Source organism: Aythya fuligula, chromosome 10, assembly GCF_009819795.1.
Source record: "Aythya fuligula isolate bAytFul2 chromosome 10, bAytFul2.pri, whole genome shotgun sequence".
Classification (NCBI taxonomy): Eukaryota; Metazoa; Chordata; class Aves; order Anseriformes; family Anatidae; genus Aythya; species Aythya fuligula.
The window spans coordinates 130,451-158,368 of NC_045568.1; the positions used below are offsets into that span (position 1 = coordinate 130,451).

Sequence of the window (27,918 nt, forward strand, 5' to 3'; positions counted from 1 at the left end):
CTGCTGCCTTTCTGTACTTTTTTTTGAATGAATAAAAACAGTATCTTACAGATGAGATGACAATACAAGACTACAAACAAAGTAAAAATGCCATTTAAAAATTTTGTGGTTTTTTTTTATTATTATTATTATTATTTATTTTTTTAACAAAAAAGCCTCAGTTTTGTATGGTCCACGTGACAGTGTGCTGGCCAAATCTGGCCACAGGCTGATGCTATTGGGCGTGACTGGGCAACACCAAAAGCAGTTACTTCCGCAACTGGCTACAGTGGGGATGAAACATTCTGGAACCGGAGCTGCTAACTACCTCAGGAAGAGTGCCTTAAGTCTCTTCATTGCTCAGTCTCCCACACCACCTCCTCTTTTAAGGTAGGAATATTGTGACTACTTCCACAGCTGCTCAGTCTCTTCTATGTGCTATGGGGCCTGTGGCATCACGCAAGCTACTCTAGTTTCTGCTGCAGTAGCAGCCCCAGCAAAGCAGACTTATTCCTGCAGCAGGCACTGCTCCCTTCTCTCTCCTGCTACAGGATCCAGATGCAGTTAAGTTTCTGCATAGAACTTTTCATCTCCAGCAGAAAGAACAGGAGGAGATTACCATTGTTAGCCACTACTCCTGTGAGGAGAGTTAAGGATAGCATTCCCTCTGTGCATCTACAGATGCTTAGCAGAGAGGTTCTGAGCTTCCTCCCTTACTTAATCAGTGCCAACCAACTCTAGCTCTAAAGGACTGGGCCATCACCAGCTGATGGGAAATATTCTGAAAATTGCTTCCATTTCTGAACACCAGAAACACTCTGCAATAAATTGTAAAACAGTCATAACTTATAATACAACTTGGAATATAAGTATTTTCTTTCTACATTTCCTATTACTTTCAGGCCCCTATTAGAGAGAGAACTGTATCATTGGAGTTTAGTACTTACAGTAATTAGTGCAAAAATAAATATTTCTTTTTACTTCAAACAAGTTTTCTCTTCTGGATCAAAAGATGAATGCACATTTAGTATTATACAAAATAAATGTTACACAGGGTATGAACCATGGAGTTCAGGCTTACAAGGTATAAACAGGCATTACTTTGAAAAACATGTTATGGGATTTGATTCTAGGATGTAGACTAGCATAGTCTTTTACTTCTGTTTGCAAAATACAGCTCCATAAAAAGTCTTTAAAAGCCTTAACTCATTTTCAGTAAACGTAGTGTACTGGTAGCAAGGCATTTATAGATTCAGAAGATTTTTCAAATGATAAAATTCAAGATGTTCCTGCAACTCTAAGCATGTTTTTTTTTTGTTTGTTTTTTAATAAAAAAGTGAACTCAAAGGCTCACAGATTCTTATCTCATGCAGTGGGGAAAAACAAGAACATGGCACTTCTGCTACAAGAATATATACATTATTCTTACTGTTTGATAAGGAATGTTTTATACATTCCTCACGCAGTGTAGTGCAACTGCATCTTTTCAGTTTTTATATAGGTCTGACAAAGTATTTTTTTCTTTCCTGTTCAAAGAAGCCTTCCAGCATTCACAAAAAAAAAAAAAATCAAGATGTGCAATATGAAACAAAAAAATATGATCTTCCTGTCTAGAACTATTGCACATCTCACTGATGTTAATAGGGATGTTTCTTTCTAAGGACAGTTCTGTGCAACAAGTTATGTAAAGCTTAGCACTGCCTTATTTAGGCATCCACTTTTGTTTCCAGCAAAGTGTTCTGCATACTTGTGTAAAGAATAAATTTCACCATACTGTTTAAGAATAGTCAGAGTTTTAAGTCTTGATTCAAAAGCAGTCAATTACACAGGCAGGTAAAAGGGAAAAAATGTAAGAGTTTTTCCATACTGCAGAGAATTTTTGAGAAAACAATTTTGTAATAAACACGGTAGCATCACCATGCTTTATCTGGCATACAAAAGAGAAATTATACTGACATGAAAGTGGAAATCACTTAATTGAGAAAGAAAAATCAAGGCATATACGGGTCTACACATCATGTAGTTTTTTACCTTTATGCAATACAACAGACCCTCCACTTACATTTCACTTCTTGTAGAACTTATATCCATGATTCCAATTTTAATTAAGTAGGCAACCTTAGGTTTCAGATGCTTTCTTCTTCTTTCCATCTTCTCCTAAATCACTGTCTTCTGACTGGCTACTGCTAAGGACTACAAAGTGTCCTTCTCCACTACTTGGGTTTGATCTGCTGGAAGCAGCTATCAATCGGCTTTGCTCCTCTAAGTCCTAATTTAAGAAGAGGGGGGAACAAAGGGGGGAAAAAAAGTCAGCAAAACAATACTCATTTTAAAGTTGTCTGAAGTGAAACAGGACACCATCATTCTGATTTGTAAATTGTCTTTTAACATTATCAATGGACAACTTTTTGTAGAGAAGGGGTTAAAAGAACGAGTAGGAAACCAAACTATTTTGGCTTCAGTAGCTGGAATTATTAGAATACATCTGTACCAGCAACCCATAAGAAAAAGCAGGTTAGAACAAGGAGCTTGGCCTACGGCCTGCAGACCCTTCCTTACTATATAGCAAATGAACCATCTCTGTACATGGCAGACGGTTATTTGCCACATATGGGGCAGTTCATGCATGTGACAACAGTGTTTTTATTTTGGGCCTGTGATAGTTGTTCCTTCAAGCACTGCTCCTGAGTGCACCTATAAAGGTGTTCTGTGTTCTCCTCAGAATAGCTTTTTAAACATGACCGTGAAATTAGACAAAATCTGCACAGGAAATACTTTCAAAAATTAACTTTATTCCACAATGTTCTGGGAATTTGTACTAAAAACTGTGAGACTGTAGCTGGAAGTAAAAAACTACAAAATAAAGATAGCAAGTAGGAAAAAAAAAACAAAAAGAAATTTTAAGAAATAACATACCTTTTCGATTTGTTTTTGTTTACTTAATTCTTTTTGTTGTTTCTCTCTGACTCTCTCTATTTCTTTTGCCTTTTCTGATGCTTTTCGATCCTGAAGTGTAAAAATGTAAACAAAAGTAATGAACAACAGTCTGACATGTTTGATACAGTACTGATTTATATGAGTTTGTTCAAAACTGTTAAACACTTAATTAGTCTTCTCTTAATGGACAGGTATGCTTGGTAAAGGTATTAAGAAATCATCTTGAATATTGTTCTAATGTAAACATGGCTCAAAGTCTTTTTATCTCGGGTTTAAGTTCTATAAAACAAATCCCTTAGAGTACTCCACAGCAGCATTCACTGCATCTATAAGCATCTTGCAGAGTATCACACAGAATCACACAGAATTTCTAGGTTGGAAGAGACCTCAAGATCATCGAGTCCAACCTCTGACCTAATGCTAACAGTCCCCACTAAACCATATCCCTAAGCTCTATATCTAAACGTCTTTTAAAGACTTCCAGGGATGGTGACTCCACCACTTCCCTAGGCAGCCTGTTCCAATGTCTAACAACCCTTTCGGTAAAGAAGTTCTTCCTAACATCCAACCTAAAACTCCCCTGGCTCAACTTAAGCTCATTCCCCCTCGTCCTGTCACCAGGCACGTGGGAGAACAGGCCAACCCCCACCTCGCTACAGCCTCCTTTAAGGTATCTGTAGAGAGTAATAAGGTCACCCCTGAGCCTCCTTTTCTCCAGGCTGAACAAGCCCAGCTCCCTCAGCCGCTCCTCGTAGGACTTGTTCTCCAGGCCCCTCACCAGCTTCGTCGCCCTTCTCTGGACCTGCTCAAGCACCTCCATGTCCTTCTTGCAGCGAGGGGCCCAAAACTGAACACAGTACTCGAGGTGCGGCCTCACCAGAGCTGAACACAGGGGGACGATCACCTCCCTAGCTCTGCTGGTCACACAGTTTCTTATGGAAGCCAGGATGCTGTTGGCCTTCTTGGCCACCTGAGCACACTGCTGGCTCATATTCAGCTGACTATCAACCATCACTCCCAGGTCCTTCTCTGCCTGGCAGCTCTCCAACCACTCATCTCCCAGCCTGTAGCTCTGCTTGGGTTATTGCACCCCAGGTGGAGGACCCGGCACTTATATATTCTGTTACACATACTACATATACAGTCTCCATTCCCTTCTTGAGGGTACCTTCCCCTAAAAGAAGATGCTTACCAGTTCTGCATGAAGAGCTATCTGTTTTGCCAGTCCAACGGAGTCACAAATCTACATACAGATCAGATTTGAAATAATCTGTAAAGATCTAATACAAATGCCTTCGAAAATACACCATATTGTCATATCAGATATGACAGAATATTAAAACATTTTGCGGTACTATCAGGTTAACTCTGTTTCAGTACATAAACAAAATACTTAGCCAGCTTGAATGGATTGGATCTAACATATTTGAATCCATGTCAGGTTCCAAACCGATACAAATATAACTATCACCAATACCTTTTCCCCTTCGTTATTTGATTCAAATATATAGCAGATGGAAGTTTGGCGGTTGTCAACTCTCCCTCCTGAAGTTTTCAGCACAAATCCAAAGAGGCGCTTATTCTCCTGGTGCGTAGTGTACAAGACTACGTTGGGCAAAGGAAACTGCCAGAAAGGAACAAGTATGGAGATATTAAAACCAGTTTCAGATATTTTCTATACGAAGTTTCACTGTACTGCACATTACTTTGTTATCAAAAATATGCAACCACACCAGCAAAAGTTACAATCTGACTGGACATGCAACTGCCAAACACACAAAAAAAAAAGGAATTTGGAAGGGGAAGATTAAATGATTCAGAAGATAGAGGAGTCTCATTTGCCATGAGATTCAGTCATCTTTCTAAATGCAAATAAGCATTTTATTTATTTTTTAAAAACAGATACACATACATATTGCATTTTTGACTAAGCTTTCAGTATTTGGTGCATTTCTCTAAAACTTTAACTGCAAATAGTTCAGCTTACCTGAACTATGTAAGCAAGAAAACAAGCAAAAAAAAATCCATATAGCCTTACTATTTTATTACAATAAAAATACTTTGCATTCTTAATTCCTAAAAGAATTCAGACTAGGCATTTCAAATATATGCTTTAAAAACTTGACAAAGGATCAGTTTTTAAATTCTGAAGGTCCCTATTAGAAGTGTTATAAACTGACAGGATGAGAGTTCTTCCTAACCTTAACTGCACACACTTAGAATACTAGACATTCGACCTGTTGGTTTATCTCACCTTTAATAGCTTCCAGCTTTGGGGCAGTTTTGAACTTGGTGTCACAAAGGTAAAGAAAAAAAAAGGGGAAAAAAACCTAATATTTTAAGCTGTGGGTTTCATATGCTTAGGATTTCCTTTTACGGAAACGACAATTTAGAGTCCCTGACAAGTTGAGCGTCTTTAAAAGAAGACCCAAAGAAGTTAAATGACAGACCTGAAACTGTGCAGAAACAAAGGGCAGAGAGGGGAGCAAGAGCTTCAAAATACAAAAAATAAAGATTGCTAATACTGAAGAATGAAGTTTGCCACATTTCATCTGCTATGAAGAATTCCACCTGTTTTTTCATGTATATTTATTGCAAAAAAAAAAAAAAATCAAAAACATACAACACTAAACATAATTATGGATTAAAAACAACACAAAAAAACAAACACCAACCCAAACCTATTGGACTTCTGAACTTATTTAACTCTAACCTTAATAATACTTCTCTAACACATACATTAATATTTCTAAACAGACACATTATTAAAATAAAATATTATTATTTTCCTAAGATTTTACCCTATAAAATCATGGGAAAAAATGTTTCAAAACATTTTTTTGATCATTCAAAAAAGATCATTCCCCTTAAACCTTATTTTCTAGTGTTTTTCTGTTTATGTTTAGATGTTTGCATCTGTCTCCCAATTTTCATGGAAATTTTTGTAGAAATTTCATGGTGTCAGTGATTTTTGCTAACATTTCATGATATCATTTTAAAAGTAATAGAAATATTTTGTCAGATATTTATCTCAAAATGTAAAGTTACTTACTCGTAGTCTTGTAACTTGTGTCTGTGGATCGATTAACCTAAAAAATTGTTTTTAAGAACAAATCAGAAAGTAGATTTTACTTTCATTCACAAAGTGAATGAAGATTACACTATAAATAAGCATCAGTAGAAGTCAGAAGCAAACTTACTTTAAACAGTCACAAGTGACTAATAAATGTGATTCTGTCATCCGGAAAATGTTATGGATAGCCCGAGCTGCTAATATTTGACGCATTGTTTCATAAACAACGTCTGGACTTTCATCAGACTTCACAGCCATAGAGCCAAGAAATCTTACAATAAACAACTGATGAAGAATTGAATCTAAGAGAAACAAAAGTACTGAGTAAGTGATCTCCACTTTGGGTCTTCCATTCCTGCAGTCAGGAAAACTCCAGGCTTCCAATAACTTGAGAAGAGTTTGCTTGTATCTACAAATTACAGGTACAATTACTAAACAGCAAGTCACACATCTTTTCATTTCATTTCATGAATACAAAAGATGCGATACAATGATTAAAAAAACAAAACAGGACTTTCAGGCAGTCTGATTTAACTCGTCTAATAATACATTGCTAATGTAATATAACTAAGCACTCTAAAAATGGTGTTAAATAAGAAGGTCCAGGTGAAAATAAAAAATTAATTTGTAAATTCTATTATTCACTTTGTATTTAAAGTTTGTTTTTTATTTTTACCTTCTGTTTCAGATTTTGAGCCTCCAGATTCACCAAAAGGATTTGCACGTCTATTAAAATATGAAAACATTAAACCAGGAGTCAGATTACAAGAACCACTAATGAATAATGCTGTAGTCTCACGTTGCATCAAATAAGATCAAGGTGTAATGATTTCACAATTTATGATCTGGAGGAATAACGTGTTATAAATAATAAGAGCAAGCAATTTAATTGGAAGAAAGACATAAATTGCTATATTTGAGGGCTCAAATCATGGGCAGAGTACCAAGCATTCTGTCTTATTGCTACCACAGAGAGTTTGACTCACACGGTATTTCTTATACTCAAATTAAGCCCAAGTCAAAGCTTTGTTATTTGAAAAGGTACAGTTTTAGGCAATGAAATACAGAATTCAGGAATTACAGCCAAAAGCTACTACTTTCATTATTCCGTAGGAGCACTGCATTTCTTACCACTATCTCAAGTTGTTGAATTATTTACTGAAAAAAGTCACTGGTTTTATTTCAAATGCAGCTTCCTGAAAACATCACTGGGCTTTTACTCTTAGAGGGTCAAGAGAAATGTGGCTGTTTCTGCCTCTCAAAGACAGAAATACTACCAGTAACAACAACAAGTGAAAATATTCTAGGCTTCCAAGTCTACATTTTCAATAACAGTAAAGCAATGCTGAATAGAATACAGGGAATGGGAAATTAATTAAATCTTCTAAACCCTTTCTCCTTGGCTAACTGGCAGCTGAAAAACTCTTGTCAAGGTTTTGTAAACCTCAAATTAGGTTTTAATAGGGGGGTAATGAAGCTATCACCTCTCAACAGTTAACATTCTAAAAGCAAATTTCAGAACTAAGAGAAAAAATAAGTGAATCCAGCTACATGTCGGAAATCTTAAGAGATGTCCAGTTTAATAAAATGGTTCTAGATTGAACTCTGAAGTCAAGACTGCATCACTATAATGCTTAAATAACATGGACTCAATCAAGAATCCTCCCATTGAATGCTGGCCTGCGTAAATATACTACAGACAAATTATTTCTATTAGCATCTTTTATCACTTAAATTCTTCTGGACATTTAAGACTAGATGGGAATAGTAATGCAAAATCTCACAGGATCTCACAAAAAAAAAAGATTAAATACATGTCAGCAGTATCAGAAAGTCAGGAAAATCTTTTAAAAATTTAAAAAAAATTAATAGCTCTAAAGTTGAAGTGTTTGGTACAGATGGCAACACACTATTCTTTACTGATCATGTATGGTTAATTGAAAATACTGAGCACAACTCTGAATAATTTTTGCTATGAAAAATATGGTGGTTTTTTAGAATAACTGATGACTTGAATTTAGCTCAAGTATTAAGCTTTCCAATTCCTGAAATATAGTTCAAGATTGATTTTAATCAGTATGCTCCTAGGGGTTTAGTTAGCCTGTAATACCAAACAACAACAACAACGTCAAAAAATATTAAAATGTGTATAATTTTAACTCTCATCTGTAGTACTACTGAAAGTTATTTTTCTAGAGGGCAGGAGAATACAACACACATTATTGTGACTAGAATCACATCAATTAGTTTTCAGCCATTTTGCTTTTTCTACAAGAGCAGCTGAATCTGCAAAAGTTTTCTCAATATCTGAATTCTGTACGTACAGTTCCAGAAATGCAGTGCAGATTTACAGTGTTTTATTATTATTTTTGAATTGAAAGGTTTAAAAATAATAATAAAAACAGGAAAAAGGGTTTTTATGTTTTGGGATGAGCTCTTAGACAATTTTAGCTTGTCTATATGTCAGATTACTCTAGAAGCCTAGATCATTTTCACTCACCTTTCAGGTTAAGAAGAGTGTCATCGTATGCCATCATCACCTGGAAGCAGGGCTACCAAATTTCTCTTGAGTTTCCAAGAGGAAATAACCCAAGCTGCTGGGTAAGCAAGCAATAGGAAAGGAAAATACTTTGTGAAACGAAATGATTAAAATAAATCAATAAATAGATCATTAGCTGTTACAGTAAGAATAGCTGCTGCAAAAGAGAAAATAACATTCTGAATCTAATGTATGTAAATAAGCCACATTTTACAACTGAATTTAACCAAATAATATTTGTCTTGCTTTGCTGGTCACTGTAAATTTTTTGACAAGAAAGAGAGTAGGGACAGAGGCAATATGTGTGTTGGAGCTGCTGCCTAAACATATAATATCTATATTTTTTAATTAATATTTATTTGGGGACTTTATTTTTTCCTCCTTTCTAGATTTCCTACCTGCCTGCCTGCCCTGAAGATTTTGCTTGACCAGGCAGATCTTCACTAACTGGAGATATTATGTCAAATTGTATAGGAGTGTCAGGGGCAACAAGTGAATCCAAGGAAAGTGCAGATAAAGTTGCTGATTCAGATCCCACCGACCCTGTGCTGCTAGTACGAGCTGCGGTAGGACGAGATTGTCTGAAACAATACAAAAAATGAACACGAAGATGTGTTAATTTCAGGCTGGTTGATAATAAATTCAACTATATGGAGGATGAATACAATATTCCAAAAACAAAACCTAAGAAACTGAACAAGATTAGGATAAAGTAAATACAACGGAATCTACCTTCCAAACAAATCTGAATAATGTATAATTACTACTTGCATTAATAATGCTATCAGATGGTCTTAATATCAATATATAATCACATACGAAATATACTACAAGCTGAGGTCTGCTTCCAGGAGTTGTACACATTAAGAAAAATCTCATGAATACATAGAACAAACAAGCCATATGTGATATAAGTAACAGAACTGTCTATGGTCAGCTGGAAGTCTGGATCATTTGTAACATTATTGGATGCCAAACAATGATAAAAAGATGAATTCAGGACATGTTCCTCTAGCCTATCAAAGCATTAGTTCTGACATTTTTGTATTCTCCCCCCCCGCCCCCGAGCTTTATACAGGATTCTTTTTATGTAAGTGTTCTTCAAATGACCCATAGTTCAGCAACTTACACAAGTGGACGTATGCTCTCATGCCTCTGCTGGAAGGAAGGGGATGGAGTAACAGCTTCTAAAGCTGACTGATTTATACGTGCAGCAATTTCCTGTAATAGAGAGATGGAAAAAAATAACTGAAAACATTGCCCTCAAAGTACATTTTCAGATTTTAATTTTACATGGAATTGACAGAAGTTATAAACTGTCCCCTTTCAGTAACATAGTTGCAGTATTTTCTTTAACTTGTAACATTTCCTGCTATTGCACTTGCTCTATAATACTGCATATGTTAGCATATGCCAGCAGTAAAATTGCAATGGCAAGTCTGACAAAATAAGCAAACGTAGCCATGCAGAAAAATAAAAATCTCACTTAAGACACATTGTCTTCAACTACTAATGAACAAAACATGGAGATTCAAAAGTCTGCACTTGAAATTAGGGAACATTCATAGGTTTCTGAAAAATGAAGACATGAATGACTATCAAGTAAGCACTACATAACAATGTCATTTCAGCAAATCATGGACCTTGTACAGTTGAAGAATTCCACTTTAATCTTCCATTGATGATTCCAATTCTGAATCATCAGTATTTAATATTGATGGCTTCACTTCATAGGTAAAGCCAGTTGAAGAAATCACTGGGTAAAGAGGATTTTAGAGAGGGAAAATATCTATATCTGTCCAGATATTTGCAACATTAATTGGCAACAAAATATCATATACACAATACAGCTAAAAGGTCTTGCAGCTGTCAAAATGTTATACCAAACATAAAAGCCACATCATTTTAATGCTTGCTACATAAGCATTTAGATGAATGAAACAACAGAATGTATGTTTTCATTAATTCATGAAGCACTATCAACCCATACAATGATACACTTCAGATTAAACATATAGGAAGTACTCAGCTTAATCCCATGCTACCCGATTAGGTCCAGTTGATCCCTTTTTAATTTTCTGTACATCTGTATCTGAAGACATTACTGATATTATCAATTTTAGTGAAGTTACCTCAGGGTTTTCGCTTAGATATATCTGTTTAGATATGTTGTTTATTGTGCATATCCACTGAAAAAGAGAGGGAAAAGAAAAAAAGAGAGAAAACGTTAATTTTTTCATAACTTTTTCAAGGAACTTGATTAAATACCTGAGTTGACTAGTTTCAGCACCTTTTCTACTTCCCTTGTAGTTTTTTTGAATGGGCTAAAGTTGCGCCAGGGGAGTTTTAGGTTAGATGTTAGGAAGAACTTCTTTACCGAAAGGGTTGTTAGACATTGGAACAGGCTGCCCAGGGAAGTGGTGGAGTCACCATCCCTGGAAGTCTTTAAAAGACGTTTAGATATAGAGCTTAGGGATATGGTTTAGTGGGGACTGTTAGCTGTGAGGTTGGACTCGATGATCTTGAGGTCTCTTCCAACCTAGAAATTCTGTGATTCTGTGTGATTCAAGGTCCCTTCTAATCCCTAACTTTCTGTGTAATTCTGCATCTGTGTATTCTCTGAACTCTATTATTTACTGACTGCACTTTACATTGTTTCCTCCAAACATTATAAAAATTCCATCTGCGTTCTGTGGGATTTGCCCATCTCTTGCACGTCTAAGCTAAAACCTCTTTTCTCACTGTACTATGAAAAACACCCTTTGCTCCTGGCTTCTTGCTTTTCAATTTCTGGATTATAACTCCAAATTTTCAACTGGATTATATATATATGCATGCTAGCAACACTGTTCCACTGAACCTGAGCGGCTTGTTTTTAGGCTTGTCGCCTGAGCTATCTAAAAGCACAGCAGCTGCAGCTCAGGAAATCACAATTCTGAGCTACTGAGGTTGACTACAAGCTCCCTTCTACTAGTGGGCCTTCTGAAGGTAAATGTTTCATAGTTAGACTATACAACTTTGTACTGGGTCTGGCTGGGATGTTAACTTTCCCTGCAGCAGCCCATACAGTGCTGTGCTCTGCATTTGTAGCTAGAACAGCACTGGTATCACACCAGTGTTGTGTCTGCTGCTGAGCAGTGCTGGCACAGCATCAGGACTCTCTCTAACCCTCCTAGGGAGTGGGCAAAAAAAGTGAGAAAAGAAACATCACCAGGGCAGCTGACCTAAACCAACCAAAGGGATATTCCATACCATATGATGTCACACTCAGCAATAAAAGGTGGAAACAGGAAGAAGAGGGGAGGGGTGGGCTCTCGTTGTGAAAATGTCGGTCCTCCTCCTGAACACCAGCTACGTGCGTTGAGGCCCTGCTTCAAATACGTGGTCAAGCATCGCTCATTTGAGGGAAGTAGAGAGTAACTTCTTTCCTCTGCACTTCCACATAGCCTTTATTTGTGTGTGTTTTGTTTTGTTTTTTTTATCTGTTTGTTTTTCCCTTTTCCCCCTTTCCCTTTTTTCCCCCCTCTAGTTAAATTGTTTAGTTAATAATAATCTTTCCTTAATAATTATGATTATTATTTCCCCTTTAATTAAATTATCCTTATCTCAACCCGTGAGTTGTTCTTTACTTTACTTCTTCCCCTCCTCATCTAAGGAGGAGGAGTGAGAGAGCGGTTGTGGTGTTTAGCTGCCTAGCATGGTAAAACCACCACAAACTTCAAGAGAAAAACGAAACAGGGCCAACCTGACATAGCCCAGTTAAAAATCTTAGAAATAGCATTAAAGGCTTACATCAATGTACCATTAACGATCTCAGAGGAATGTGAATTGAGGCTGAAAGTACTGTATTTTCTGTATTTTCTTATTCTGTATTCACAAGCAGTCTTGAAAGCACCCCAAAAGCAAATCATGCCCCATTTCTTGATTCAACTATAGTTCATTAAGTATATCTCCCTGATCATGCATCGGGGGCCACAAAACATTTTCTCCTCACTTTTCAGCTGCCTGTATCATTACCTGTGTCCTAACCTAAAATCTCCTTTATTTTCCATTCCTGAAAAGCAGGTACAATCAAAGAAGCATAGGAAAACACAAAAGGGAAGAAGCACCAATTGCCAAGCTTCCATTACTAATATCTGTCTTGCTGTGGACTTTTTTGTTTTTATTATTATTCCATAATACTGAAAATAAATTGGCCACAATCAGAACAGGATTATTTTTTTCTTCCAGTATTTAAACACAGTAGTATTTTGTCAGACTTCCTGAAATGTATTATTACTATGGATCGCAAGTTCACTCTTTATTACCTAAACCATACAGAACGTGCACTCCAATTATTCTTACTAATGTATTCCCTTCTGTGCTACAGAAAATCACTGGACTCCATGTGAACCTCCAGTAAGCTTACCTCTTCATAATCTTTCTTACTCTCTGCCTGTAAGATTGAAGACCTGAAAGAGGAGAATGAAAAATAAAGTTCTGTCTACTTATAATGCCTTAATTCCATTTAGACAGGGAACCCCATTTTCATGTTCATACATTGCACAACAAATTAATAAAGTCTGAAGATGCTACGTACATTTAATGGGTAAAAAGTCTTATGTTTTCAATTCAAGTGAAAATGAACAAAATTCTGTGCCCACGTAATAAGCACTCACATAATGTAGTCAAATCTTTTTATGTATTTTCTACCACATTCACACAGCTATAGCAATTTTGAGTACACTATTACTTAGCAGATAGATAAGAGTAATGTAAGAATACTTACTTTTTACCATCAAAAGATGTTATCTGAAAACAGTAACGTCTGTCTTCACAGTCCACAGCCATTACTGAGCAATTGTCTATATCCATGACAAGTCCTCCAGCTACATCACCTCTTGCTTGGCTCATCAAATTTCCACCTTGAGTGAAGTAAAACTGTCTCTCCCAAATGGAAGATACCAGCCCTGTCTTACTAAAACACAAAAAAAAATCATTACTTAGTAGGTTAGGAGTTCAGCTGAGCTGTAGAAATTAGAAAATAAAATAAAAATGTCATGAGCAAGCCATCTGGGCATTTAAGAGAAAATATTCCTCATGTTTTAGGTTAACTTTACAACAAAATTATTCTCTTTCCATCAGTTGCTTTTTTTTATTCTGTATACACTGCTGAGCAAAGTATACATAAATATTTGCTTTCTTAGATTATATGAAACTTAGCTCAGAATAAAAAGTCATAAATTCTTTAATTTTCGTTATCAGTTTTTACAGTGTTGCTTAATGAAATATTCATATTCCACTAATATGAATTATCAACATAATTTCTAAGACCTACAGAACTCTACGCTGCCTTACATAGTTAAAAAGACTAAGTCTTGGAGAACTTTGTGTTAAGCACTAGAAAAGACATGTAATGTATAATATCTCAGTTTTCCAAGTGTTTTGTATCATTCAGTAATATTCCCAAAATTTTGCTTACAGCATGATTTTTTTTTTTTTTTTTTCCCAGAAGCAAGCAAAGGAACCCAAAACCAAAATGCAGTAACGCTTGTGGTTTAGCCTTCCTTTTTGGTCAGATACTCCTTTCTTCAATACTAACTGCTGCAATTGTTCTGCTGCAGAAATCCATGCCTCATTCAATGAGTATTTTACTCTATCTGTAGTTGCAAAATTAACCTGACTTTTGAAAAAATCTGCTTATTTGAAGTTTACTACATAAATTATGGAAACAATCTTAGTGTTACAACCTATTTTTAACAAACCCAAAATTCAGCTGCTTAATTTCAATGACTAAAATTGTTGAACAGCTCCTTCCAGTGGACAACATGAAATTTCACCTCATGAAATTGTGAAGAATGCTCAAAGCATATTTAGGCTAACAGAGTGTTTTGCCCTGTATATCTCAAGCTTGTATTTTATTAGTAACTTGAATCCTAAAGCTTCACTGGATACTTATACAACAATACTGACAGCTGCAATCTTGCTGGCTTCCAATTACAATCCAGTAAAAATTACATTCTCATGAATTTTAACTTTTCTTTTTTGATGTGAAAGTTCAGACAAAAGAAGACTAAAATCATGTGCTTTGCCCCTGAATGACAATGTCAGCGTAACATAGAAATTAATACTAAATAAGTAAAGATTCTAAAGAAAGAATAGCTCCAATGTGACTTACTGAACTGAGTACCTAAAGATAAACATAACTAATTTCAAAACAATATAATCATGCATTTCTAGGTCTCCTTTCCCCAAATTAAGTATTTTCTAAGTTTTAAGAAACTAGTCTTACTTTCTTGCATTGAGATAGCCAGCTTTCCGTGTTAGATTTCTATGAACAGGAAATTTCGTAGGATCAGGATCAGGCAAATACAGTGGATCACTAGCTACTTCCAAGTCCTCTATAGTTTGTTGCATGTTTTCTATTTCACACTCCATTTCCCTGCGAACACTAAAGTAAGTAGCATGTTACTAACAAAGATAATATATTAAGAAATGGAAACAGAACAATAATTGTATTGATAGCAGTTCAAAATTTAACAAAAACAACTTACTTTTGTACGCTTGTGCCAATATTTGTCAAAAATTCTTCCAACTGCTCAGTAAGATTTTCTGAACCCATTTTAAAAAAACTTATCTTAAAAAAAAAGAGGAAAAAGGAGAATTTAGTCATGTATAAAACTAAATAAAAAGTTAACAAATGAAACCATAGAAGGTTCAATCTTCTCAGAGAAATCAGGTTTTGTCCCACATTCCCACCTAAGTCTCAACAAAAGGAGCAGAATAGATATTTTTGTCTGCAAGTAAAGGTTGATGTTGGCACTGCACAGGAATCTAATTTTGTTGAGAGGATGCACACAAAGCCACCTGTATGAAATACAGAAATATGTGAATGTAGAAACTTGCCAGGGTGCCACCCACTAGCAGTGGACCCTTCCTAGGGGAACTGACATCATGCATCTTTCAACAATTTATTCCATATTGGAACTGCCACATCTAAATTGGATTTAGCCATAAGAAATCTTGGAACAGGGAACCATTGGAGGTGGCCCTACCACTCCCATTCTCTGATTAAACAAAACCAGCACCCGAGCAACAGGTTGCACTATCGACTTTATTACATAAAACAATTAGAACTTAGTTCTTATGTGCAAGCTCCAACATTTGCCAGAGAGACAAGAGTTCTTCTTGGACTTGGAAAGCTATTAGACACTTCATAAGAGTTAATTCCTACAATCTGGCAGTGACAGATGCTAGAAAGTTTGCTTTTTTTCCTCCTCTTTTACAAAAGATACTGACAACATACTTCTGAAAATACAGCTGAAGTCTCTCCAAAGAGCTTACTCCATAGGTGATTTTCTATTTCACTCATCCTGAAATAAACCCTTCATGAGTTCAGTTGTATTAAACAAAATCAAGACAGAATGACTATAAGCATTACAGTTTTCACACCCTTGATTAGAAATGGTAGTGATGTGGTTTTGGTGATTGTCTTATTTCAGAATAACTGCCACAGGAAAGAGAGCTTAACTGGCTCCATGCTACTTTCTAAGAAGGTACACTTCCACGGAGACCTACATGCATCAAAGTTTTAACCAGCTATTCCTGTTAGTGATCCTGAGAGGAAAAAAAAAATAGTACCAGCAACTAAGATTTAGGCAGTACATTAAATTCAGCCACGCAGGTTTTGGATTAGAACTAGGTCTTTATATTTGGCACCAAGACTTTCCCAAAAGATTCTCCAACAGGAGTGAGAGCATGTCATGATGCAATTCAAAAAAATTCATATATTGAGCAGAAAAAGAATAGGGCTAATAATGATATTCACAGCAACGGACATGACAAGCTAGAGGGATGAGGATGGGGTTTGCTTCCCTGAATTGCAAAAGAAGTCTTGCAGTGAATTTCAGTAGATCAACCCCTATTAAGTACTTTTACACCTTTGAGGTTTACAGCTTACAGAATCTGAAATTACCTGAGCTTGCATGTATCCTAGCAAGGGTTCTAGCATAGCAATTTTCTTTTTGTACTGAAGAGTATTTAATGCACAGAAATAATGCATCATAGTCTGATGCTGTTTTTTCCTGGAAGTATATACATCTTCTGTAACTTCAGCCTTGATCTAAAGAGATACAGACAGGAGAGGGGGGAAAAACAATGTTTAAGCTTCAGCATTCATCACATGCCTTGTCAACAGCTTTATAACCAGCACACAAAAACCACCACAGTACCGTTCTACCCTCTATCATCAGCATTTGCATCTTTTGCATTACAACTCCCTTTCTCTAATTTACAGATGCATGAAAAATAACACTATTATTTTCTCCCCAGAAAGAGTAGTTCTTTCTTTACAAAATAACAAATATAGTATCACAACTTTCATTCTCTATTTTTTTCAGTGTTACAAGACAGGCGTCCATTCAGGAAAGCTGTTCTTGTGTTCTTAAACAAAATGGAGTGATAGAATGTCAACTGTCAAACTTCAAGTGCAATCTGCTGTACATTATCTTTCATCATAACTACATATATTAGACAAATTATTTCTCATCTCTAAAAAATACTTATATTTTTATTTTGTATTTTGTTTTACGAACCTTTTCATTTTCCCTTCTTTTCGACAACCGACTGTATCGGGTAATGGCAGCATCATGGTCTAAGCAATGAAGAGAGAATTTATAGTCATTTTGGTAAATTAATCACTTATGAAATAGAGCATAAAACCTTTTATATCACTTTGTATTGTAATACAAGCCAAATGCAGAGTTCTGCCATATTAAAACCTTTAAGAATTGCTCTTGCCTCTTCATATTTACTACATGGAAAACTATTAAACTCATTTTAGGGAGGTAAGATGTTTTAAAATTATTCTATTTTAAATCCTGGTTTTAAAAAGTGAGCTAACACCTTATTCTTTAAATTGTTTTTTGTTGCATAATCCTGAACTATTTAATAACAATATATACATCAAAAGTATTGTAAGAAATAATGTCTATTTGCCTTAACACTTTGGTATATAGAGCAGAGATTTACAAGTGATCCAAGGACACCTGGATGCCTATACAAATATCTTCACTGATTTTCTGAGTATGTTATCTACGATAACACTCATATTTTAACACATGTAACATTGAGTATTTTACACTTACCATTGCTTGCAATTTGGAAAACTTCTTTTAGAGTTAATATCTCTACAAAACAAAATATCACAGTTCAATTAAGTTATTATAAACGTAACATTTATATACATAAAGACTTCTCAGGCAATGTTACATTACTGAGTAGTTGTAGCTGATAGCTTGCACCATACTGAGCTATCAGCACAGGCATTACGCAGCCAGATAAGTCTGTTCCTACTTAGGGCCCGAGTATTGTTTATGCCGGTATCTGACTTGCCAAAAATGACACTATTTTCTAACAAGGTAAGGAGAAACTTCTTTCCCAAAAACTTTGACAAAGATCATTAGTCCAAATGCATCACTTGCAGTTCTGGTCAGAGCTCTGGTCTTCGCTGGGTAAGTGGAAACACAAAAGAAAGGGAAGGAAAAGGGAAAGGCCCAAACAAGGCCCAAACATAATGCTCCCACACATGTGATTCCTCCTACCTAAAATGAGCGATGCCCTAGATGCTTTTTGTCTTGCTTATTCAGGAAACAGAAATCAGTACAATACTTAGCACTACTTGCTCTGATTATGATCATGCTTTTGTGTCACATCACAACATAAGCAAGGAAAGAGCTATATTCAACTTAATGGTAAATCAAAGACAAAGGAAAAAAAAAAAACATGGAAGAGCTTTACAGAAAGTGTCTATTAATTATGTAAAGAAGTATTGTATCATTAAACACTATGTTTGCTGGTATTTAAAAAAAAATGCCACTGGGAAAATTTCATTTGGAATTATTGCCTTGGGGATGCTTCTTCAGAAAATACTAACAGACCGTCCCAAGCTCTGAGCAGTAATATTAGCCTTGAGAAGTTCATCATTAGGGTTTTAAGTTATTTTGTTTTTAACTTCAGCTTATATTTGAAACCTCTTTGACACACAAGTCTATTCAATTTAGCACCTTGAGTAAAATCTATCATGCTCAGGTCTATTATTTTAGACCAAGCAGATTAAGATACATCTGTTACAAAAATAAACAGTTGAAAGCATCTTATGCTTGCACATAAGACAACATCTTTGTTACCAGCAGGGCTGAAGAACTACCTTAGTAAACCTTAATAATAAAATATGTATCACAACTTTGGCTTTTGGAATTCAGTCCAGACATTATATTGATGTCATGGTATTAATATTTCCTGAACATATCTGAAAATTATTCTTTCCTAATGTTTACAGCAACTGCAAAACTTTTATCTTGAATACATAAATGCTTCTATAACAACTAGTATTTTTGTGGTAACAGCAGCAGTAGTGTTTAACTACTGTAATACTGTGATGAGTAGAAACAATTTACAAAAAAAAAGGGAGATGCATTCTTCTGAGGATATGCAACTTATTTTTCAGCTCTATTGAGTGACATAAGAGCTATAGAGATGGAATGCTGTAATTTCATTATTGCTGCCATTGATAAAAGTGTTGTTTGTTTGACAACAATACCTTTTAGATCTCTTTCTTTAAACTGAGTAATAGGAAACATCATTGCATCTGCAAGTTGAGTTGAAAGTACTGCATGGCAAGAGCTTAGCTGTAAAAGACAAAAGAAAGAGGGAAATTTTAGGAAAATAGTGCTAAGACTAAAGAAAAACAAGAAAACAAGATAGGTTTCATTTAGGGATGACAAGTACAACTTGAATGTAATTTTGCAAATTCATTTTCCCAGTAATTGTATTCTAGGTTCCTGATCTCATCACCAGTTTTTTATAGAAGACCTTCAGCATTCAACATTTAGTATTTGTCCCTACCTGCCCCGACTATATTCCAAATTACTGGATCATGTCAGAAGACAGCCTCATACCTTCTGAAGACTAGTCAATTTATTCCTATAGTTCTCCAACTACATCACAGCCTGTCTTTCTCAGGTTACAGAGGAAGAACAGATGTTTCCTTCCTTCCAAAGGGCAGTGTTTAAACTGAGGAGAGGGATCATGAGAAAAATCCCAATTCAGATCTTAATGATGCTAAGTTGTCTTTCAGAAGAGTCAGTCACTTAGTCTCTGTCCCTAATACAGACAGCAAGTGGCTCCTCTGTCAGTTAGGCATCTGAAATGAGGGAATGCAAATACCCTCATGGAATGCAGTTTCTAATGGTCATTTTGTAATATTTTTTGGCTGCATCTACAGTAAGTTAAGCTACATTCATTCTCAACAATGTATCCTTATGTTTAAAGTTACATAACCTGAACATAAAGAATTAATTCAGCAAACTATGTTGCAATATAAAAATTAAGCATTATCTTATTGTCAAGTGAAGGGCTTTTCTGTACCTCCTATCTTAAAGAAGACTAGAGTGATTAAGCAAGTCAAAGCACATACATAACAAACATTAGCATAGTAAATTAAAATTAAATAAATACAAGTACTTGCCTCATCAATCACTTTTGAAAATTGCTGTAAAGTGGAAGTCATAACTTCATCATCTCCCCCTAGCGGAAAATGCTATAAAAAAAAAAAAAAAAGGCATGCTGGTTGCAGTGTTTTCTGCCATTCACATAACCGTAACAATTATTTCTATTGTACTAGGTATTATTTTAAAATTTTAAAATATTTTATTTTAAATTTATTTTATTATATTTATATTTATTAAAATTTATTTTAAATTTATATTTTAAAATATTATACGGTTGAAATACATTGCGAGACTATTTTGTGAAGCTTTTTTTTTTTTTTAAACTGTCTCGTGATACGAGAATACTTCAGAAGTTAATTAAAAATAGTCCTTTTTTTTTGAATCTGTTTTCCAAATTATCTCTAACATTCAGGGAACAATGCTAACCTGATGTCTATGAGTTATGTCACAGGGGTGATTTATTGTCACTAGGAGTATTCCCCAGGCTCAGTTCTAGGGCTGGTCCTGTTGAACATTGTTATCAATATTTTTTATCAGCACCAAGGTGCTGGTAAAAGGACTGGAAAGCCTGTCCTGCAAGGAGAGTCTGAGGACACTTAGGTTGCATTGTCTGGAGAAAAGAAGGCTCTGAGGTGGCCTCTTTGCTCTCTGCAGCTTCCTGAGGAGAGGAAGCAGAGAGGGAGGTGCCAGTTTCTGCTCCTTGGGAACCGATTGCAGGGTAACGGCACAAAGCTGCATTACAGGGAAGACTCAGACTGGATATTAGGAAAAATATTTTAGCATGAGGGTGGTCAAACACTGGATCATGGTTCCTAAAGAGGTGGATGCCCCAAGCCTGTCACTGTTCAAGAGGCATTTGGATAATGCCCTCATTAACACGCTTTAACATTTGGTCAGCCCTGAAACGATAAGGCAGTGAACTTAATGATCTTTATAGATCCCTTCCAACTGAACTATTCTATTCTATTCTATTCTAATACAACATTACTCTGAGCAACCCCCAAAACATTGATCCAAAAGTAAAATCTTCTATAACTTACTAATATTCATCATGGTAAGGGGAACTTACTTAATTCTAGAAAATAGTAGCAATAAGACTAGTTTCTCTCCAACAGACCATTTATGCACACCATTTTTTACACAGAATGGAAGACAGATGTATTTTTATCAGAAGAACTGGTATGAACATGGTGGATCAGATCTTTCCCAAAAGAATCCTCTAGCTGTAACATTTCATTTCATCTGGATCAAACCTAATTACATTCTGTATTGTGCTCTGGGAGATAAGAAAAAAAACAAAAACAAAAAACTACAAAAACATAGTCCTGACCTTGCAAAGAGAACGGTGATTTACACTATACCTGTTTCTCATATTCCTTCAGAAGCTTTGAAGTCAGATGAGTTGCTGCACTTAATTCATTCTAATTCAGAAAAAAAAAAAAAAAAAAAAAAAAAGCTTGTTACTTATTGATTTAAATTAATATATATATTTTTAAATCACATATTTGGAAAGGATACTACTACAGACATGGAACTTCAAAGAAGGAAACCTGATTGCAGATTTTCAGAAAACCTAAGAATCCTGCCCTTCCATTTCTTTAACATTACAGAGAGTTACAAGTAATCAGTATTAACAAATACCAGGTTTCCAGCTTGCACTACGCACAGTGACATCTGTATTTTTGGTGCTATGCAGTACATATTTGCTTTTGATTCAAATTAGCTGGCCTTGTTACTGTAAATTAAAAGAACTGTTATCTGTGAAGGAAAGAAAATATTAGAATGAACCTCAGTACTACCTGGCTACAAATGGCTTTGACTTGTACGCATGCAGAGGAACTAATTAGCAGCTTAATGGTATGGAAGAGCTTCATCTTTCACAATGCAGATGAACAAAAGAAAGTACAGAAATTAAAAGCAAATAGAAAGGCAGTAAAATAAAATTACATAGCAGGAAACCTACAATAAACACACCAGTCATTAAAGTAAAAACAACAGGAAGATAAAAATAGGAAAAGCAAGACCAACAAATTAGCAAAAAAAATTAAACAGTCCAAGTATACACAAATTAAAAATACAACCATAAGCGTAATTATTCAGAAAAACACACAAAATAAATTCTGCCTTTGGTGTAAAAGCACAGTTAGTAATGATGAGTGAAAACATATGAATATGTTGTGGGTAAAAAAGAATGTCCCACTTGGTACACACTATTATGCACTGTAAGACCACAATGGAGAGCATTTTAGAAACGCCTGGGAAATACAGTAAAAAAAGTAGAAGATGAGAAAATGGGAAAAAACTGGGAAGAGTGGCTGACACACCAGAAGGCTGTGCTGCCATTCAGCGAGACCTGGACAGGCTGGAGAGATGGGCAGGAAGAAACCAAATGAGGTTTAATAAGAGCAAGCATAGAGTATTGCACCTAGGAAGGAACAACGGTTCGCATCAGTACAGGCTGGGGGACAACCTGCTGGAGAGGAGCTCTGAGGAGAAAGACCTGGGGGTCCAGGTGGACGACAGGTTGACCATGAGCCAGCAGTATGCCCTGGTGGCCAAGAGGGCCAATGGGATCCTGGCACACATTAAAAAGAATGCGGCCAGAAGGTCAAGGGAGGTGATCCTCCCGCTCTACTCTGCCCTGGTCAGGCCTCACCTGGAGTACTGTGTCCAGTTCTGGGCTCCCCGGCACAAAAAATACAGGGATCTCCTGGAAAGAGTCCAGCGGAGGGCCTCAAAGATGAGATGGGGCCTGGAGAATCTTCCCTATGAGGAAAGGCTGAGAGACCTGGGTCTGTTCAGCCTGGAGAAAAGAAGACTGAGAGGGGATCTTATTAATGTTTATAAATACCTGAGGTGTGGGAGACAGAGGGATTTGGCCAACCTCTTTTCAGTGGTTTGTGGGGACAGGACAAGGGGAAATGGCCACAAGATGGAACACAGGAGTTCCGCACCAACATGTGAAAGAACTTCTTCACAATGAGGGTGACAGAGCTGAACAGGCTGCCCAGGGAGGTTGTGGAGTCCCCTTCTCTGGAGATATTCAAGGCCTGTCTGGATGGGCAGCCTGCTCTAAGGAACCTGTTTTGGCAGGGGTGTTGGACCTGGTGGTCTTTCAAGGTCCCTTCCAACCCCTACAATACTGTGATTCTGTGAAAATCTTTTTACTTGTCATAAGAAGTTCTACTGCAAAAGAAATTCCAGGTGATGGTCAGAATTTAGTTTTCACTATCCCCTAGCATACAGAAAAACAATTATTTAATTTCATTTCCATATAGTTTTTAAAAAATATATATATTACTTATTTTTAAAAAAGCAAGAGACATGAAATATCATTCAAAAACTGTATATGCATTCAGGAATTTCTGTAACACTACCTGTGCATCATATACTCTGTGCATCGCTTGAAATAACTGATTGATGTAATTGGAAATTGCAGCAGCATCTTCTTCAAATACACCCAGTAGAGAACGGGTCTGCAGAAACATTAACATGACAAATTAGCAAAGAAGTATTTAAATGTAACTGAATTCCAAAGTTAAGTAGCTTTGTTTCAGGTTTCATTACTGAAAAGTTTATAAAGCCCCAAACATTGTTTACAAAAATGCTACAAGTTTTTAAAAAAAGGTATCTTAAAAAGTTATCCAAGCTCCATCTCACCAGTACCATCAGCCTCTCTCCAGGTTAAAACAAGTACATTTTCAGAAAGGACCAACAGGAATGGATAAGCATAAAAACGTTGGAACTGCGGGCAACCACTGGACCCACTATGGTACACTCCTAAGCAAAATGGTAAAGATGACTGGAATTAAACAGCATGCCAGGTACACACATTTCTTCTGCAAGGAGGAGAGCCATGGCTTTCTGGTGCTATCCATCCGGCACAAAGACAGCTGCTGGCTGTGCTTGGACATACAATTCACCTCTGCTATAACAGTCAATTCCATGGCCAAAAGGCTGAGAAACTGAAAACAACCAAAGCAAACAAACCAAACAAGAAAACAGCTCATAGGATCTACATCTTCTTCTTGCGATTTATGTTTCCTCCCCTTCACCACTCCACAATGAAAATATCTGCCCATTTTGTCCAGTTCCCCCAGCTCCTCAGTCAGCCTGTGCCTTAGCTGGGGGCACCCACAAGGCTGATGACTGCGCATCCTGTTGATCACTCCCCAATGGTGCAGGCAGCACCATCTCTTTATCACTGTCCACCTATTAGACTTCAAAACACTGACCACCAACCTTTAAGTCTAACTGGTCAGCAGGTTTTTCCAGGCAGCTGCAGCCTGTACCTGCCCATTTTGGCCAGGAGTTACTAGAGACCGTATGAAACCCTTCGTTAGGTCAAAGCATGCGCTGCTCTCCCAGGTGATTAAATGACTGACTAGATGAAAAGGCAATCAGGCTGCTCAAGTGTAATTCATGCTTAACTTTAAATGAGATGCTTACTCAGTGCTTTTGCATCCTTTTTGCACTCAGAAGTACTATTACTCCTCACCAGGAAGGTATCGAATAGCTTGCTTCTGCCAAGACAAAACGCCAAAAGGGGAAGAGCAGAGAATGCGCTTATAACTCTGCAGAGGCTGTATTTGCTTTTCCTAAGAAAAAATTACATAATACTACACTAAAATATAGGTTGGGATGCTTGGATATCACTTGCAGAAAACACAAAATAAACCCTTTAACTGTAGTAATATCTTAGCAAAAAGACTGCTTCATTTTTAGGTTCATACTAAAATTAACGTCCTGACAGAAAATGAAGAGAAATGTGAGTATATAACTGTTTTTTTTTCCTCACAAACTATAATTTTTAAACACTTGAAATTGTAAATTCTCTTTCTTAGTCTTCCTTAGACTCAATAACTTTCTTTAAAGAGGAAGGGATGGAGAGCACCTGGGGAAAGAATGAAAGACTGGCACAGGACATCAGGAAAACCTCTGAGATTAGCGGAAAGCACTGGATCACACTGCATATGAAATGGGGTGTTTTTATTATTAAAAGTTCTTTCTAACTTGAATACTTGTCTTGAAATGACTTAGAATACACTCCATCTTCCCTTGAAGCAAGGAGGTCTCTTTCAACTACTTTTCTTAATTTCTGCTTTTAATGATAACCGAGCTATGCATACTAAATATGTATAAAGTATGTTATTTGAGCATGAAAGTCCAGATGAGTGGTTGTCTCACAAATATGATCATACCATATAATGCCTACAGGATACCTAAGGGGAAAAAAAAGCAAACAGCATCACCAACACAGTAAACGGCTTTAATGATGGTTTTGGTTTATAAAACAACTAGAAAAAGAAATGTCAGGGGTGGGTGGAGGAGGAAGAGGCAGAGAACTCAGATGTTGCATGTGTGGCAACATGTGTCATTCTAATGACACAAGTGTGACTCTTCCATTAAAGGGAACAGACACAAAAGAATGCAAAAGGAAAAAATTACATAGTACCATAACCACTGAATTATATACTCATAACCTTTAAACCTGAACATAAACAAATCTGACTTTGCAATTTGAAAGGGTTATCAGGTTAGGTGTCTGGATTATGTTTATTCTTTAATACAGAACACTGCAGAACATTGTAAAAGTATCACTTGTTGAGGTAGACTTCAAACTGAGAATGTTACCACACTGATGGAAAGAAAATAATCTGAAACTGAAAACACTGACAGATACTCCTTAAAAAAACAAGGAGGAATTGTTTACTCATGTTTCTTTTAAAAAAAAAAAAAAAAAAAAAAAAGGAATTCAGCATGTTCTTTAAGATGCTTTCATCCCATATATATGAGCAGGTACACTAGAAGCTACCAGTAATAAACAGCACTAAGAAACCACTAGTCAGAAGTCATACATGTACATATTGTATTCTAAGTGACAGGAGATACAGCCTGTACTGTGAAGTCTCTTGGCCTTTTTATTGTGCAATGGTTTGGAAATGCGAGTAAGAGAGCAGAAATTCTCTCTAAATAAATATATACATACACTGAGTATGTGTATAATATATGCACTAAGTTCATATTGAAATTGTGCTGCATTGCTTGGCAGAAGACAATGTAAAATATTATTTGGTTTATGACTAGAACTGGTGTGGCTAGTTTTTTGTCCTGTAACAAGAAGAAATCAACATTTTTTGCCATTTTAGAAAAATCTTTCTTGCCCTTAGATGCAGAATAAGTTTGATTTGAAGCTTATATAACTGAAGCTAGCATTTCAAACCAGTCTAAAGGTGCAAAATCCCAGACCACAGAACAGCACTGAAAAACTATCTAGATTGATTGATTTAATATTACAACAAAATATGAACACATAAATCAGAAAGCCATAGCAACTCTTAAAGAGAGCATGGTTTTGTCTTTCTTCAAGCAACGTTTGTTGTCATTTTCATTGCACTGATTACAAGATAAAAGAAACAAACTGATGTAATAGAAAACTATAAGCCACAGTTACATTATTCTAAGGGGTGATTACCAGAATTCACCTGAAATATCAGGTTGGCTGGAAGACAGAAAAATTTGTAGCTCAAATAGGAGAAGATACAGGCAAATCTAATAGCTTAAGTATATTAGTAAGTAAAGATTGTCTAATTAGGCTTTGCTAATCTGTATTCCTTACAAACAGCTTCAAATGAAAGATTGTAGAATTGACAATTATGTTCCAACATGCAGCTTTAGCCTGAGCTTCCCAAATGACATTTCAGTCTTCGGTACTTGAAAAAAACTCGACATCTCACTTGTCAGGCACCCCAAGTTTATTTTATATTAGACATTTCCTATAAATATAAATAGTTCTGATTTCTATATACTGAGAACAGGCCTTCAACGGACAATTACGTTAAATTACCATCATTATAGTACTTCCATATTTTTTTCCTGTTTGCAAGCATACATCAGGTTTAGTCTCTGGGCCAGCAACCATACTACAGAACAGATCTCATCCAACATCTGCTACTAGAGCTATATGTGGCACTGTTCTTTGGAAAGTGATGATATACTTCCTCCATGGCCTTCTTCTGGCGCCTTTTCTAGGGTGTTCCTCCACTTAATGTAGATTTGCTAAAATAATTGTCATTTTAGGGATTAACATTCCATATTAACCAAGTGAAAGCTTCTCCTTCTGTGGTTGAGGGACCAAAACTACCAATGCATATACTTTTACAGTACAGTAAGTCTTGCTCATCAACATAAACAATGTGGTAAAACAAAGATCTAATTCAGAAAAAAATATATATATAAATATATTGTAACCTTTACTTATCCACACCTAAGAAAAGTGACGGTACCAAGTACCTGCTGTTGTTGCTACCAGTAAAGGAAAACAGCGCAACTGAAGAAAGCATTTCCTGCTTCACGGGAGCACGAAAGAGCTGGCGATATACTGCACGGCACCGCTGCCAAGGGCAGGCAGCAGGCGCGGAGGTGCAGGTAACAGACAGACCACAGGCACCCCAGCACCACGCGCTCCTCACCCAATCACATCGTTAACGAACACCACAATAACCTCACCCAATAATCCAATGTTACGCGCATCTATTAAAACTTTCGCATTTTTTGTGCCAGACTAAGATACTAAAAACCCTTTTGAGAAGCCAAGACGGCGTCTGCGAAGGCAACCCCCCCTCCAGACCTCCCTCGGAGAGCCCCCCCTCAGGGCCAGGGGGCTCTGAGGGGAGCCCTGAGGAGGGCGCTGAGGTGGAGGGGGACAGGTGACAGCGGCGCTAGGCCTGGAGCCCACAGGTGGGCCTTCAGCGGGCCGCGTCCCGCCACTCCTACCTGGGGGCTGTCCTCCAGCGCTTCCTCGATGGGCAGCTTGTCGATGCCGGGCATGACGGGGGTTGACGGGGACTGAACGGCGCCGCTGCTACTCCCGTTGCCCTCAGGCGGCCCGCTGGACTGCG

General features: G+C 36.7%; 1 protein-coding gene across 1 annotated transcript; it reads right to left on the reverse strand.

The window, feature by feature from the left end:
• Positions 1-1,530: 1,530 nt before the first annotated feature.
• On the reverse strand, positions 1,531-27,918 carry APPL1 (adaptor protein, phosphotyrosine interacting with PH domain and leucine zipper 1). Its single transcript, XM_032194082.1, has 22 exons — positions 27,794-27,918; positions 23,395-23,493; positions 21,379-21,438; positions 20,035-20,106; positions 19,108-19,195; positions 17,654-17,695; positions 17,102-17,160; positions 16,483-16,629; positions 15,062-15,144; positions 14,800-14,958; positions 13,297-13,485; positions 12,937-12,979; positions 10,661-10,717; positions 9,658-9,749; positions 8,927-9,109; positions 6,666-6,715; positions 6,117-6,291; positions 5,969-6,005; positions 4,394-4,540; positions 4,109-4,159; positions 2,896-2,985; positions 1,531-2,248 (listed from the first exon to the last, which is right to left on the reverse strand). The coding sequence occupies exons 1-22, from the start codon at positions 27,845-27,847 to the stop codon at positions 2,099-2,101; spliced, it is 2,127 nt and encodes a 708-aa protein (XP_032049973.1). The 5' UTR covers positions 27,848-27,918; the 3' UTR covers positions 1,531-2,098.

Excerpts from the sequence above, each read along its gene's own strand:
- APPL1 (XM_032194082.1), bottom strand. The coding sequence starts at position 27,847 with ATGCCCGGCATCGACAAGCTGCCCATCGAGGAAGCGCTGGAGGACAGC. Across the intron at positions 17,161-17,653 it reads TTTCCAAATTGCAAGCAATG|ACCATGATGCTGCCATTACC; the intron begins GTAAGTGTAAAA and ends TTCATTGCTTAG. Across the intron at positions 4,541-5,968 it reads CACAAGTTACAAGACTACGA|TTTCCTTTGCCCAACGTAGT; the intron begins GTAAGTAACTTT and ends CCTTTCTGGCAG.